General features: G+C 43.9%; 1 protein-coding gene across 1 annotated transcript in view; it reads right to left on the minus strand.

Moving 5' to 3' along the window:
* Positions 1 to 7290, minus strand: part of LOC110493460 (potassium voltage-gated channel subfamily KQT member 1-like) — a 129131-nt gene extending 121841 nt beyond the window's left edge. The window contains exon 1 of the mRNA XM_021567748.2: positions 7168 to 7290. Within this exon, the coding sequence (XP_021423423.1) occupies positions 7168 to 7220 (53 nt within the window). The 5' untranslated portion in view covers positions 7221 to 7290. The remainder of the gene's footprint in view (positions 1 to 7167) is intronic.
* Positions 7291 to 13589: the final 6299 nt, after the last annotated feature.

Genomic DNA, 13589 nt, shown 5'->3' on the forward strand with positions numbered 1-13589 from the left:
AGTATGGTCCTCCCCCGCCTGCTAGAGCTGCACCTCTCCCTCCCTCCCTGTTCCCCAAGTCCCTCGCTCACAGTATGGTCCTCCCCCGCCTGCTAGAGCTGCACCTCTCCCTCCCTCCCTCTCTGCTCCCCAAGTCCCTCGCTCACAGTATGGTCCTCCCCCGCCTGCTAGAGCTGCACCTCTCCCTCCCTCCCTGCTCCCCAAGTCCATCGCTCACAGTATGGTCCTCCCCCGCCTGCTAGAGCTGCACCTCTCCCTCCTCTCATGCTGTATCAGCGGCGGTTAATAAAGTGGCTTAAAAAAGTACTTTTCTGCTGCTTCCCTCACTCCGATCAGATCGGACTGGGTCATTATCCGACCAGGTTCATATGGAAAGGGTCTAGTTGTCCTCCGGTCCGTTTGAAATGTGTCTCTATATTTTAAAAAAATACAAAATAAAATGCATTTATGCATATCGGTTCCGGGTGGGAAAGCCCCAGGTTCATTTCGGGAATGGGTCCAAACCCATGAAGGCCTCTATTTCACACACATGCATGAAAACATACACATCTGCATGAGCACGTGACACATTTTAACATGTGTGTGTACAGAAAGACACCCACTCAATAGAAGACCTATCCACAATACATTATTAACACAGATTAATACAACACATATCTCGGAAACACAGAACTAAAAAAAATGGGTAAATATGTCAGATGCTCAAATAAAGTCTGGTGGCAGATGTGCCATAAAAGAAGAGGAACAGAAGTAGGGTGGTAGCTCCAACCCCCTCTCTTTGCAAGTTACGGATAAATGTATGGGCCTATGTCCCTTCCCCTTCCAAAATTCTGAAGATTCAAGCACTAGGGTTGAATATTTTCCCGATATTTTACAAAATATTCCATCCCGAGAATAAATCACTTACCCGGTATTTCCCGGCCAAAACCGGAAGTTTTCAAAAGTATTATAAAGCATATAAATGGGCCTATATCTGAATTTGATGAGAGGTTTGATTGAAAATTCAAGCCTGATGCTCCCTGAGCCTGAGGAGCCACACATGAAACACATTTTATGAGCCCTACATTAAATACATTTAGTGAGCCCTACATTAAAGGCATTTAATGAGCCCTACATTAAAGGCATTTAATGAGTCCTACATTAAAGGCATTTAATGAGCCCAAGCCCAGAAAAGACCAAACAATTGTGCCATTTATCCAATACACACAGTGCATTCTGAAAGTATTCAGACCCCTAGACTTTTTTCACATTTTGTTACGTTACAGCCTTATTCTAAAAGGTATTAAATCGTTTTTTCCCTTCATCAATCTACAAACAATACCCCACAATCACAAAGCAAAAACAGGTTTTAAGACATTTTTGCAAATGTATAAAAAAACTACAACTGAAATATCACATTTACATAAGTACTCAAACCTTTCACTCAGTACTTTGTTGAAGCATCTTTGGCAGCGATTACAGACTTAAATCTTCTTGGGTCTGATGCTACAAGCTTGGCACACCTGTATTTGGGGAATTTTTCCTATTCTTCTGAAAATAGCTGTGGAGAGCGTTGCTGCACAGCTACTTTCAGGTCTATCCTGAGATGTTTGATCGGGTTCAAGTCCGGGCTCTGGCTGGGCCACTAAAGGACATTCAGGGACTTGTCTTGAAGCCTCTCCTGCGTTGTCTTGGCTGTGTGCTTAGGGTTGTTGTTCTGTTGGAATGTGAACCTTCGCCCCACTCTGAGGTCCTGAGCCCTCTGGAGCAGGTTTTCATTAAGTATCTCTCTGTACTTTGCTCTGTTCATCTTTCCTTCAATCCTGACTAGTCTCCCAGTCTCTGCCACTGAAAAACATCCCCACATCATGATGCTGCCACCACCATGTTTCACAGTAGGGATGGTGCCAGGTTTCCTCCAGACATGACGCTTGGCAATCAGAACAAATCTTGGTTTCATCAGACCAGAGAATCTTGTTTCTCACAGTCTGAGTCCTTTAGGTGCCTTTTGGAAAACGCCAAGCGGGCTGTCATGTCCCTGTTACTGAGGAGTGGCTTCCGTCTGGCTACTCTTCCACAAAGGCCTGATTGGTGGAGTGCTGTCAGAGATGGTTGTCTTTTTGGAAGGTTCTCCCATCTCCACAGAGGAACTCTGGGGCTCTGTCAGAGTGACCATCAGGTTCTTGGTCACCTCCCTGACCAAGGCCCTTCTCCCCCGATTACTCGGTTCGGCCGAGCGTCCAGCTCTAGGAAGAATCTTGGTGGTTCCAAACTACTTCCATTTAAGAATGATGGAGGCCAATGTGTGATTGAAGACCTTCAATGCTCCATACAATTTTTGGTACCCTTCCCCAGATCTGTGCCTCAACACAATCTGGTCTCGGAGCTCTACGGACAATTCCTTTGACCTCATGGCTTGGTTTTTGTTCTGACATGCACTGTCAACTGTGGGACCTTATACAGACAGATGTGTGCCTTTCCAAATCATGTCCAATCAATTGAATTTACCACAGGTGTGCCCCAATCAAGTTGTAGAAACATCTCAAGGAAAATCAATGGAAACAGGACGCACCTGAGCTCAATTTCGAGTCTCAAAGCAAATGGTCTGAATACTTATGTAAATAAGGACAGAGAGGACAGATTTCTACTGGTCTAATGTCCATTGCTCATGTTTCTTCGCCCAAGCAAGTCTCTTCTTATTTTTGGTGTCCTTTAGTAGTGGTTTGTTTGTAGCAAATCGACCATGAAGGCCTGATCCACACAGTCTCCTCTGAACAGTTGATGTTGAGATGTGTCTGTTACTTGAACTCTGTGAAGCATTTATTTGGGCTGCAATTTCTGAGGCTGGTAACTCTAACTCTGACTGACATTCATGTCTTAAAGTCATGATGGACTGTCATTTCTCTTTGCTTATTTGAGCTGTTCTTGCCATAATATGGACTTGGTCTTTTATCAAATGGGGCAATCTTATGTATACCACCCCTACCTTTTCACAACACAACTGATTGGCTCAAACACATTAAGAAGGAAAGAAATTCCATTATTCTACAAATTGTAGAAAATAGTATAAATAAAGAAAAACTCTTGAATGAGTAGGTGTGTCCAACTTTCGACTGGTACTGTACTTTACTTTTTCATTTTTACCTTTATTTAACTAGGCAAGTCAGTGAAGAACAAAGTCTTATTTTCAGTGACGGCCTAGGAACAGTGGGTTAACTGCCTTTTTCAGGGGCAAAATTATATTCTTTAACTTGTCAGCTCGGGTATTCGATCTTGCAACCTTTCGGTTACTAGTCCAACACTCTAACCACTAGCCTACTTGCCATCCCAATAATACAGGGCTAGAATTAGATCCAGAAGGCTTTCACTTCTCTTCACAAAGATTGAATGGTTATGTTCCCCGGGCACCGACGACGTGGATGCCCCCCCGCACCTCTCTGATTCAGAGGGGTTGGGGAAGACACATTTCAGTTGAAGGCATTCCGTTGTACAACTGACTATCCCCATTTCCCAATCAATCTAGAACAGGAGTATCTATTTTGGATGCAATCTATTTTTAGTATCTATTTTGGATGATGGAGAGAGAGAAAGACTGCTCGAGCGTGCCTTGATTTAAAGCAATGATATTTGAGTGATAGGCTGTTTTAAAAAATGCAGCTGCAACTAAAAAAAACATTGTTACAATTAACAAAAAATAAAGTGACCCCCGAAATCCAGATGGAGATGGGTGAATTAGACGCGTATTCGGTCTTTATATTACTGTAGCATAGGCTATGCTGCAGCAAATGTAGGCCGTCCTGTCACAAGAGAAAAAGTTACCATGATGAGATGACAGGTCTACATTCATTGTGAACTGCTCAATATACTGAGATGGGCTGTCTGTCCCCACCCTGAGCGTTGATGATTCATCATGCAGAGGCCGTAGACAAGACAGATTTATTTATATAATTTAACAGTTCCATTTCACACCATGCCGTTCATATAAATACTTTATTATAATTTACCATTGTCTCGCAGTTATTTATCCCCGGGAAATGGGAATGATTTTGGCCTATAAATCTCAGTCATGTGGTTCCCGCCATTTAACCCTAGCGAGCACCTTCCTCGCAAGTTGTCGCATCCCACAGTTGTTGACAGATGATGTGTCTGTTCACGAGAGATTTAAACACAACACTAGACATAACATTTTGACCAAGGGCTCTCCCAACTGATTCACTTTTTCCATTTCCACGAATGATTATAACTCCATCCATTCATTTCCTAGAAGTGTGCCAGATAGGGCCAGGCCTCGAGTATGCTGCCCTGCTTTTACAGCACTAATTAATGGACCTTAATGGCTTCTGAGCAGAAATAGTCAGCATCCCAAATGGTACCTTATGCCCTATGTAGTGCACTACTTTTGGCCAGGGCCCATAGTAGTGCACTATATAGGAAATAGGGTGCCATTTGGGACACACATTAAGTGGACCAGTGGAGACATCCTACTGTTGTATAAATTAACGGATTATTTCCTCTCTGGAAACAATAACCCAATGTTCCTGCTCCTCCCTGGAGGCTTGTAGAAAGAGCAGTCTTTCCCTCCGTATCACATTTTACACTGGATGGATTGTCAAAGCTCAGGAGTTACCTAGATTCTTCTTGTGTGACTGACAAATGAGAGTTAGTGAAAGTTAAAGTTGAGATCCGCAAAAGGTGAAACAGCGCCACTGGTCGTCCCAGGCTCATTTGTTATTGAATTTGTTTTGTTGACAAAACGGAGGCGAGGAGCCTCCAAATGGAGCTGAGCAGTGTGTTAATTAAAAACATTGTGGTACATATTCTACTGTTCCATCACGCATGCCATGATGTCTGAGGGGAAAACACGGTGTTGGTTGTTTGAAGTAAGTTGGCAGTTTCAACATTAAGGATTCCAACTTTAAGTGAACTGGAACAAATGAGAAATGATACAAATGTTCCATGTTAGAATGTCCCATGTCATTCAACATTAATCTTGGGTTTGAGAGTACACAGGGTCGTACAGTGAATAACTGATTGCAAACGATGTAGGCCTATATAAACTTCCCAAACAGTACTCGAATTAAATTATATTTCTCACATGCACCAAAAACAACAGGTATAGACTTTACTGTGAAATGTTTACTTACAAGCCCTTTCCCAGAGTTATGCAGAGTTAAAAAAGTAAGACAATTTAGCTAAAAATGAAAAATGAAATAAATAGGAACACAATAACATTACCATAATCAGACTATATACAAGGAGTACCGGTACCTATTCAATGTGACGGGGTACGAGGTAGTTGAGGTTATTGAGGAAATATGTACAATTGAAGTCGGAAGTTTACATACACCTAAGCCAATTACATTTAAACTCAGTTTTTCACAATTCCTGACATTTAATCTTAGTAAAAATTCCTAGGTGATTCCTGGGTGAATTTTGGCCCTTTCTGGCCCCTCCTGACAGAGCTGGTGTAACTGAGTCAGGTTTGTAGGCCTCCTTGCTCGCATACGCTTTTTCAGTTCTGCCCACACATTTTTCTATGGGATTGAGGTCAGGGCTTTGAGATGGCCACTCCAATACCTTGACTTTGTTGTCCTTATGGTGTTGGGATGGTGTTCTTCGACTTGCAAGCCTCCCCCTTTTTCCTCCAAACACAACAATGGTCATTATGGCCAAACAGTTCTATTTTTGTTTAATCAGACCAGAGGACAGTTCTCCAAAAAATACGATCTTTGTCCGCAAGTGCAGTTGCAAACCATAGTCTGGCTTTTTTATGGCGGTTTCGGAGAAGTGGCTTCGGGTTATGTTTATATAGGATTTGTTTTACTGTGGATATAGATACTTTTGGACCTGTTTCCTCCAGCATCTTCACAAGGTCCTTTGCTGTTGTTCTGGGATTGATTTGCACTTTTTGCAAGTACGTTCATCTCTAGGAGACTCTAGGAGACAGAACGCATCTCCTTCCTGAGCGGTATGACGCCTGCGTGGTCCCAGGGTGTTTATACTTGCATGCTATTGTTTCTACAGATGAACGTGGTACCTTCAGGCGTTTGGAAATTGCTCCCAAGGATGAACCAGACTTGTGGAGGTCTACAATGTTTTTGGCTGTTTTCTTTTGATTTTCCCATGATGTCAAGCAAAGAGGCACTGAGTTTGAAGGTAGGCCTTGAAATACATCCACAGGTACACCTCCATTTGACTCAAATGATGTCAATTAGCCTATCAGAAGCTTCTAAAGCCATGACATCATTTTCTGGAATTTTCCAAGCTGTTTAAATGCACAGTCAACTTAGTGTATGTAAACTTCTGACCAACTGGAATTGTGATAGAGTGAATTACAATTGTTGGAAAAATTACTTGTATCATGTACAAAGTAGATGTCCTAACCGACTTTCCAAAACTACAGTTTGTTATCAAGAAATATGTGGAGTGGTTGAAAAACGAGCTTTAATGACTCCAACCTAAGTATATGTAAACTTCTGACTTCAACTGTACATGTAGGAAGTGACTAGGCATTCAGGATAGATAATAAACAGAGTAGCAGCAATGTCTAAGTGAGTGTGTGTGTGTGTGTGTGTGTGTGTGTGTGTGTGTGTGTGTGTGTGTGTGTGTGTGTGTGTTGGAGTGTCAGTGCAGTGTGTGTGTGTGTGTGTGTTGGAGTGTCAGTGCAGTATGTGCAGTATGTGCGGGCAATCCTAAAGGATCCTTTGACCTCCATGACAAACGGCTGAATGATCAAACCTGGTCTGTGTATCAACATGCAGTTTCCTTCGTTTTTCTAGTACAATGTCCACATCAGGAAATGAGGCTTGACTTCAAAGGCCAAACAGGAAGTGACTTTCTTCCCCCTCTGGGTGGATCTGATCTCTCAACTACACCTGACGAACACGTCTTAAATGGCACCCTATTCCCTGCAAAGTGCACTATGTAGGGAATAGAGTGCCATTTGGAACATATCCAGAGATTGAACACTACCATTTTGTTCCCATGTCATCATATGAAGCACAAGATGAAATCATACTATTGTATAATGGTGGGTTGGTTTTACCCTCTAAGCTAGCCAGAAGCAAAAGAGGGGTGCTAGGCTTGTATAAGGCTGTATAGTTGGGGGGATAGTTGTCTGTGATGGAATGCAAATATTTAACTTGTCCCATGGTATAAAATGAAAATTACACAGTGCAATCCAAATACCTGTTTAGCTGCCCAGGTGACCATCCCGCCCGCCGACCGCCTGTCTCCTCCATGGACCTAAACACTGCAATTACCCAGAAGCCTCAGGGGCAGCCGAGGAGGGAGGAGTGGAGGATCTTATTTTCTCTCACCGGACCCGGATTTAGCAGGATATGCAGTTTTAACAACAGATGACATATCCAGTCAGAAAGGCCCTGTGAATGTTTACATAAGACTGTTGACATTGTAGACGTAAATATTTGTTTTTTCACGGTCACGAGCCTTTTGGAGTGCTCTGATGCAACACTGGAGGCTTGGGTCAAAACCACTAGAGAGAGGGGGAGTGGTCTGGTGACAGTTTTCACAGTGCCCAGAATTAGATAAGGCTTGTGACTGCTCTCTTGTTGAGACATTCTTACATCCCATTGTGCAAAGTGGTTGTTAATGGAAGGAACTGTGCCGATGTGAGACAACTGACTCAGAAGAGAGGAGATGTTGTTTACACTGGCTGTCCAGTCACAGTGTACAGTGAGTGACCAGTAGTAGTGTCCAGATGGCTCGGCCAGGACAACAGTGCCCCCTGTTGACCACAGAACCAACAGCAGCAGGACACAGGTGACCTTGATTTAGGGTCAGAGAGGAGCTCCGTGGGCAGGGAAACCTTGCTGACAAGTCATTGAGATTTGAACAAAGTTGTACTAACATCAATCACAGGGAACTACGACAACAGTGATTGGAGAAGCTGTGGTACCAAAGTACACAATGTATCTTACATGCGGACATTATCAGAACAATGTTGTAGTTACATTGGTAACGTGGCCAAAGCAGTGGAATGGAATGGAGTGGAAATGACCATCCACTGAGTTGCATTATTTTCCAGAGAATGCATAGAGCTCTGACTTGATTATCTGTTTTATGCCATAGCTATAATTTAACACATTTGCCACTAGAGATGTATTCATTTGTCAGTAGAAATGTGACAGCATCCACTGAAGTAGCTAGCAAGTTTACTAGATAGCTAGTGCAGCTACATTGGTAACCAAACAAACAGACTTGCTAGCTTAGCTAACAAAACCATCATCCGAGCTTGCTATTATGAAAATTGGAGTTCAACAATGCCAATACAATAATGTTTTCAATTCGACTTTTGCTTTCAAAACCAGCTCAAACATAGAACATCTAAGAATGAACTTCAAAGCTATTGAATTACACTACCAGTCAAGAGTTTGTCTTTATTTTGTACTATTTTCTACATTGTAGAATAATATTGAAGACATCAGAACTATTAAATAACACATATGGCATCATATAGTAATCAAATAAGTGTTAAACAAATATTTATATTTGGGATTCTTCAAAGTAGCCACCCTTTCCCTTGATGACAGCTTTGCACAGATGGGATGGCGTATGGCTGCAGAACGCTGTGGTAGCCATGCTGGTTAAGTGTGCCTTGAATTCAAAATAAATCACAGACAGTGTCACCAGCAAAGCACCCCCACATCATCACACCTCCTCCTCCATGCTTCACAGTGGGAACCACACATGCTGAGATCATCCATTCACCTACTCTGCGTCTCACAAAGACACGGCGGTTGGAACCAAAAATCTCACATTTGGACTCACCAGACCAAAGGACAGATTTCCACCAGTCTAATTTCATTTGCTGGTGTTTCTTGGCCCAAGCAAGTCTCTTCTTCTTATTGGTGTCCTTTGGTAGTGGTTTCTTTGCAAAAATTAGACCATGAAGGCTTGATTCACGTAGTCTCCTCTGAACATTAGATGTTGAGATGTGTCTGTTACTTGAACCCTATGAAGCATTTATTTGGGCTGCAATTTCTGAGGCTGGTAACTCCAATGAACTTATCCTCTGCAGCAGAGGAAACTCTGGGTCTTCCTTTCCTGTGGCGGTCCTCATGAGAGACAGTTTCATCATAGCGCTTTATTGTTTTTGCGACTGCACTTGAAGAAACCTCCCTAAATTCTTGACATTTTAAGGGTTGACCGATCTTCATGTCTTAAAGCAATGATGGACTGTCATTTCTCTTTGCTTACTTGAGCTGTTCTTGCCATAATACGGACTTGGTCTTTTACCAAATAGGACTATCTTCTGTATACCAACCCTACCTTGTCACAACACAACTGATTAGCTCAAATGCATTAAGAAGGAAAGACATTTCACAGGCACACCTGTTAAGGTGACTACCTCATGAAGCTGGTTGAGAGAATACCAATAGTGTACAAAGCTGTCATCAAGCCAAAGGGTGGCTACTTTGAAGAATCTCAAATCTCAATTTGCTTAACACTTTTTTGGTTACTACATGATTCCACATGCGTTACGTGGTAGTGGTGTGTGTTAGAGTGAACGTCATTGAGACCAAGCAGCCAGTGATCCATCTCCAGTATATTGGCCTTAACGCCTTTTCTCCACAGCCTGTGAACCGCAGCACCTGCTTTATAATAAACACACCTGCAGCTAGAACAGCCATGAAATACACAGCATGACTGGAGGAGAGGAGCAAACCAAGGGCCCGTCCCCAATGGCACCATATTCCCTATACGGTGAACTCCTTTTGACCATGGTCCGTAGGGCTCTGGTTTAAAAGTAGTGCACCATGTAGGGAATAGGGCTTGGGATGCAGACCAATACAGTCACACAGGGAAATCTGTTAAAGACGACTGACTGTCCAGTATTATTGGAGTAGCGTGCGAGGGGAGAGGAGAAAAATGACTCAATTGCTCGCAACACCACCACACCCAAACTTTCAGCAGCTCGAGCATAAACACACATGCTCTTCATAACAATTAAACCGAAATGAAGGAACAGAGAAGGAAAATGCTCTGCTGGAGAGATCACTGGCTTTCTGTCCAAGCAGCGATTACCCTTCAAGAGAGCCACAGCTCAGTGGAGACTGGAGAAAGAGGCAGCTGGAGAGGGATAATGCCCAATAATTGGTTGATTCACTGTGGCTGTTTATTTGACTGTGATAATGGAAAGGGATCAGTGACAGGTCCAACGCTGGCTCCAAGTGGAGCCGGTGCTGGTGTTGGTGCTGATGTTATGCAGAGCAGCAGAGAGAGAGGCTGGTCCAGTGGAAAGTCACACTAGTACAGCCCTTCTCTAGCAGACCCCAGAGGGAGAGGAAATGAGCAGGGGGCTAGAGGACTATAGCAGATGGGGACAAGTGGAGCAGGGTAGTACGGAGCGGGGAAGTAGGGGAATTACTGATAGAGCAGTTGGTAGAGGAGGAGGGGAAGAGTGGAGAAAGGGGAGGAGAGCAGCAGTGGCGTTGAAAAGCTCCAGAGATTTACTGCTCCCAGATGTGGGGAGGACGTGTGTGTGTGTGTGTGTGTGTGTGTGTGTGTGTGTGTGTGTGTGTGTGTGCACGTTCGTGCGTGCGTGCAATGGCCTCTGGCTGGATGGTTGGCGTGCAGTCCCCTGGCTCTGAAGCCCTCTCGCCGTTAAGTGTAGTCAGTCACGCAGGCAGCAGACACACAAACACAGGCAAGTCATTAGGGTGCAGGACTTGATAGTCAGGCCTGCAGGCCGTTCATCACCTAATAGACGGACATGACAGGGAACACAGAGTGAGGACGCGCGCTCCTTATCGCCAGGGGCCCCAGCTAAATGCAAGCCACCTGTAGAGTCAGCTCCGAGGACACTCTACAGGGAAAAGATGGAGCTGAGCTCGCCATGTGTAACCTGACACAGCACACACACACACACACACACTCTCGCATACGCTCTCCCCAGTCCCTGCTCTGACAAATACACACACAAAATGACGATCACGCTCCACAACCAATGCCCCTAAAACACACATAAGCACACACGCTCCTCTAAGTGCACTAACTTGTTGCAGGTTTCTGTCCTCTCTTTTGATTTTATTGTAAGTGTAACAATATTCGCCACATAATAAAATGCCTTTTACGGCCCCCCGCTCATCAGAAGGGGCCCCTGGTACCGAGTACAGATATCACTGCACCACTCACTGCAGTGCCCCGCGCAGCTTTTATGATAATTCATCACATATGACTCCATATTTCTCATATAAAAATCAATTAAACGGTTAAATCTGACTTCCAGTCAACCTTTTGTCCGCCAGTCAACCATAGCCACCCCAATGAGAAACCAAGAAGTATAAAAAAATAAAAATAAAAATTGCTCTGCAAAACCCACGTAAATGCTGGTTTAGTGTTGAAATGGGGATATCTGTTCACTGCCAATATAGGGCTAGGGGTAAAGAGAGAGGAGGGTAAGTATACCGTTTTTGCTTTTTTGCTTTCTGCCAGGCCTAAACCTTCCTTCCAAGCTTTCGCTACTTGCCCATTGTTCTTAGATAGACGGTTGATAAACAGAGTGTAGCAAGTCAAATCTCTAACTATCTCACTGTGTTATCCTGGTGGAGCTACAAGGTAGGAGGACGCAGGGGAAAGCAACAGGCCCTTATTATCCTCTGTGATTAGACACTGGCACAGAAGGCCTGCTGGTACTATATCATCGGAGGACTTGAAAGTACATCTGCGTGACTGAGGCTAAAACAGAGCCGAGATTCAACAGAATATCACAAGTTCCTGATTTAATCTCATAATAGTTGGCCTTTAATGTTTAAATTCAAGACATATGTTCTTTTGACTTGGGTTCTTTTCTACGTCTTGTGCACGTCTCTGAGGGCAGGACAAAGAGAGGAAACTGTGTGTGGATGAGATGTGTTCTTGGGATTGATTCACTCTCTGGTTTAGTTGTTAAGGGAAGCTTAGACAAAACAGTCACACTTGATTCAATTACTACTGACCTCCTGAAAATGACAAATGATGATTGTAAAAGATGACAGATTTTCTTCAATTCATAGTTAGAATCCCAACATCCTTGGCAGTCATTCCCCTGTGAGAACCAAAAACATGTCTCTCACTCTCGTCATAACACACACACACACACACACACACACACACACGATTGCTCTGCCACACCACATTCTCCCGCACACAATCGACCCGGATATTAATTTGCAACAGTGTGAGTGTTATGACTGAGAGGAAGCGATGGGATTTGACTAAAGCAACACCCCAGCAGCGACCCAGTGTCCCATGTAGCCAGTGAACACAAAGCCAAATCAAGATTCCACACGAGGACAGATACACTGTCGACAGAACATACACATACAGTAGTTGATGCTTTTTTTTGTGTCTGTGTGTCTCTCAAACAAAATGGTTGCCAGGTCCCTTCATACAGTCAGTCAGAGTCAGCGTGGCCTGAGATGGCTGGCAGGCTAGGGGAGCTAGCTACAGTAGCAGTGTGTCCCTCCCTGTCACCACAGTGTCACCTAGCTCGGTGAGATTAACCCAGTGATAACACAGAGGCAGGGTCACAGCCAACAGCCATAATGCTGTTCCCTCTGGCTGGTGTGGCACCGTGTGACAGGATGTCTTCTCATTGTTTCTGGCCATGGGAGATATTGTCCCTGGGACCAGAGATAGGCATTAGGCATTAGGAAAACCACACAAATGACGATGATGATAATGGTAATGCTGACGATGATGGTGGTGGTGGTGATGAGGATGATGGTGGTGAGGATGAGGGTGGTGATGATGAAGATGGTGAAGACAAAGGCCCACGATGAAGATGACAACAAAGATAATGATGACGAGAACAATAACAATAATAATATCAGGGCTATAAATGTCATAATCGAAAAAAAATCTGTCTATCTGTCTCAGCACTTATCTGTGTAATCCTACGAGTCATTAACCAAAGACTTTGACCAGGGGTTCAAATCCGAGTCTCGAGTATAGCATGCATGGGGCTGGAGTCTGTCAGCGGTTGTCAGAGTGAGGTCTGAGGAGTGAATGGGTCCCTGTTGGAAGTGGTTACTGGACAGAGACAAGTGACACAGCCCAGGCCACTCCATTACACTGACAGAAAGGTTGGCTCCAGAGATCTCTGTTCCATTATTTAAGCAGCCCAGGGGCCATGATGAGCCCAGCTGCAATCAGACGCAGGTTAGTGTTTTTAGTCATGAATCATGTTCTGGAGGCAGCTCTGTGGAGTGGTCACTAGCTTACATAGCCAAAAAGTCCTAAAATGTTCAACCTAACCCTAACCATACTGCTAACCCTAATGCCTAACCCTAAATCTTAAAAGCTAATACCTTTTTTTTAATGAATTTTTACAATATAGACTATTTTGTCTTTGCAGCTGGCCTATCCAAGGGGAAATCACTCAGTTCTTCCTGCAGGACAAGACTCATGACAATAAACGTCAACCTGTGGCTGCACATCTCATGGAGGCTTGTCACAATGTCAGCTTTCTGAGATACATTGGTATGGAACATGTTAAGACTCCTCGGAGGGGGGAGATACTGATAATCTATTACTGAGAAGAGAAATGTGTGTGGATACCTTGTTTGTCCCCCATGTCTCCTAAAGGTCTGATCTAGAGGTCAACC

Source organism: Oncorhynchus mykiss, chromosome 2 (assembly GCF_013265735.2).
Source record: "Oncorhynchus mykiss isolate Arlee chromosome 2, USDA_OmykA_1.1, whole genome shotgun sequence".
In the NCBI taxonomy this organism is placed as follows: domain Eukaryota; kingdom Metazoa; phylum Chordata; class Actinopteri; order Salmoniformes; family Salmonidae; genus Oncorhynchus; species Oncorhynchus mykiss.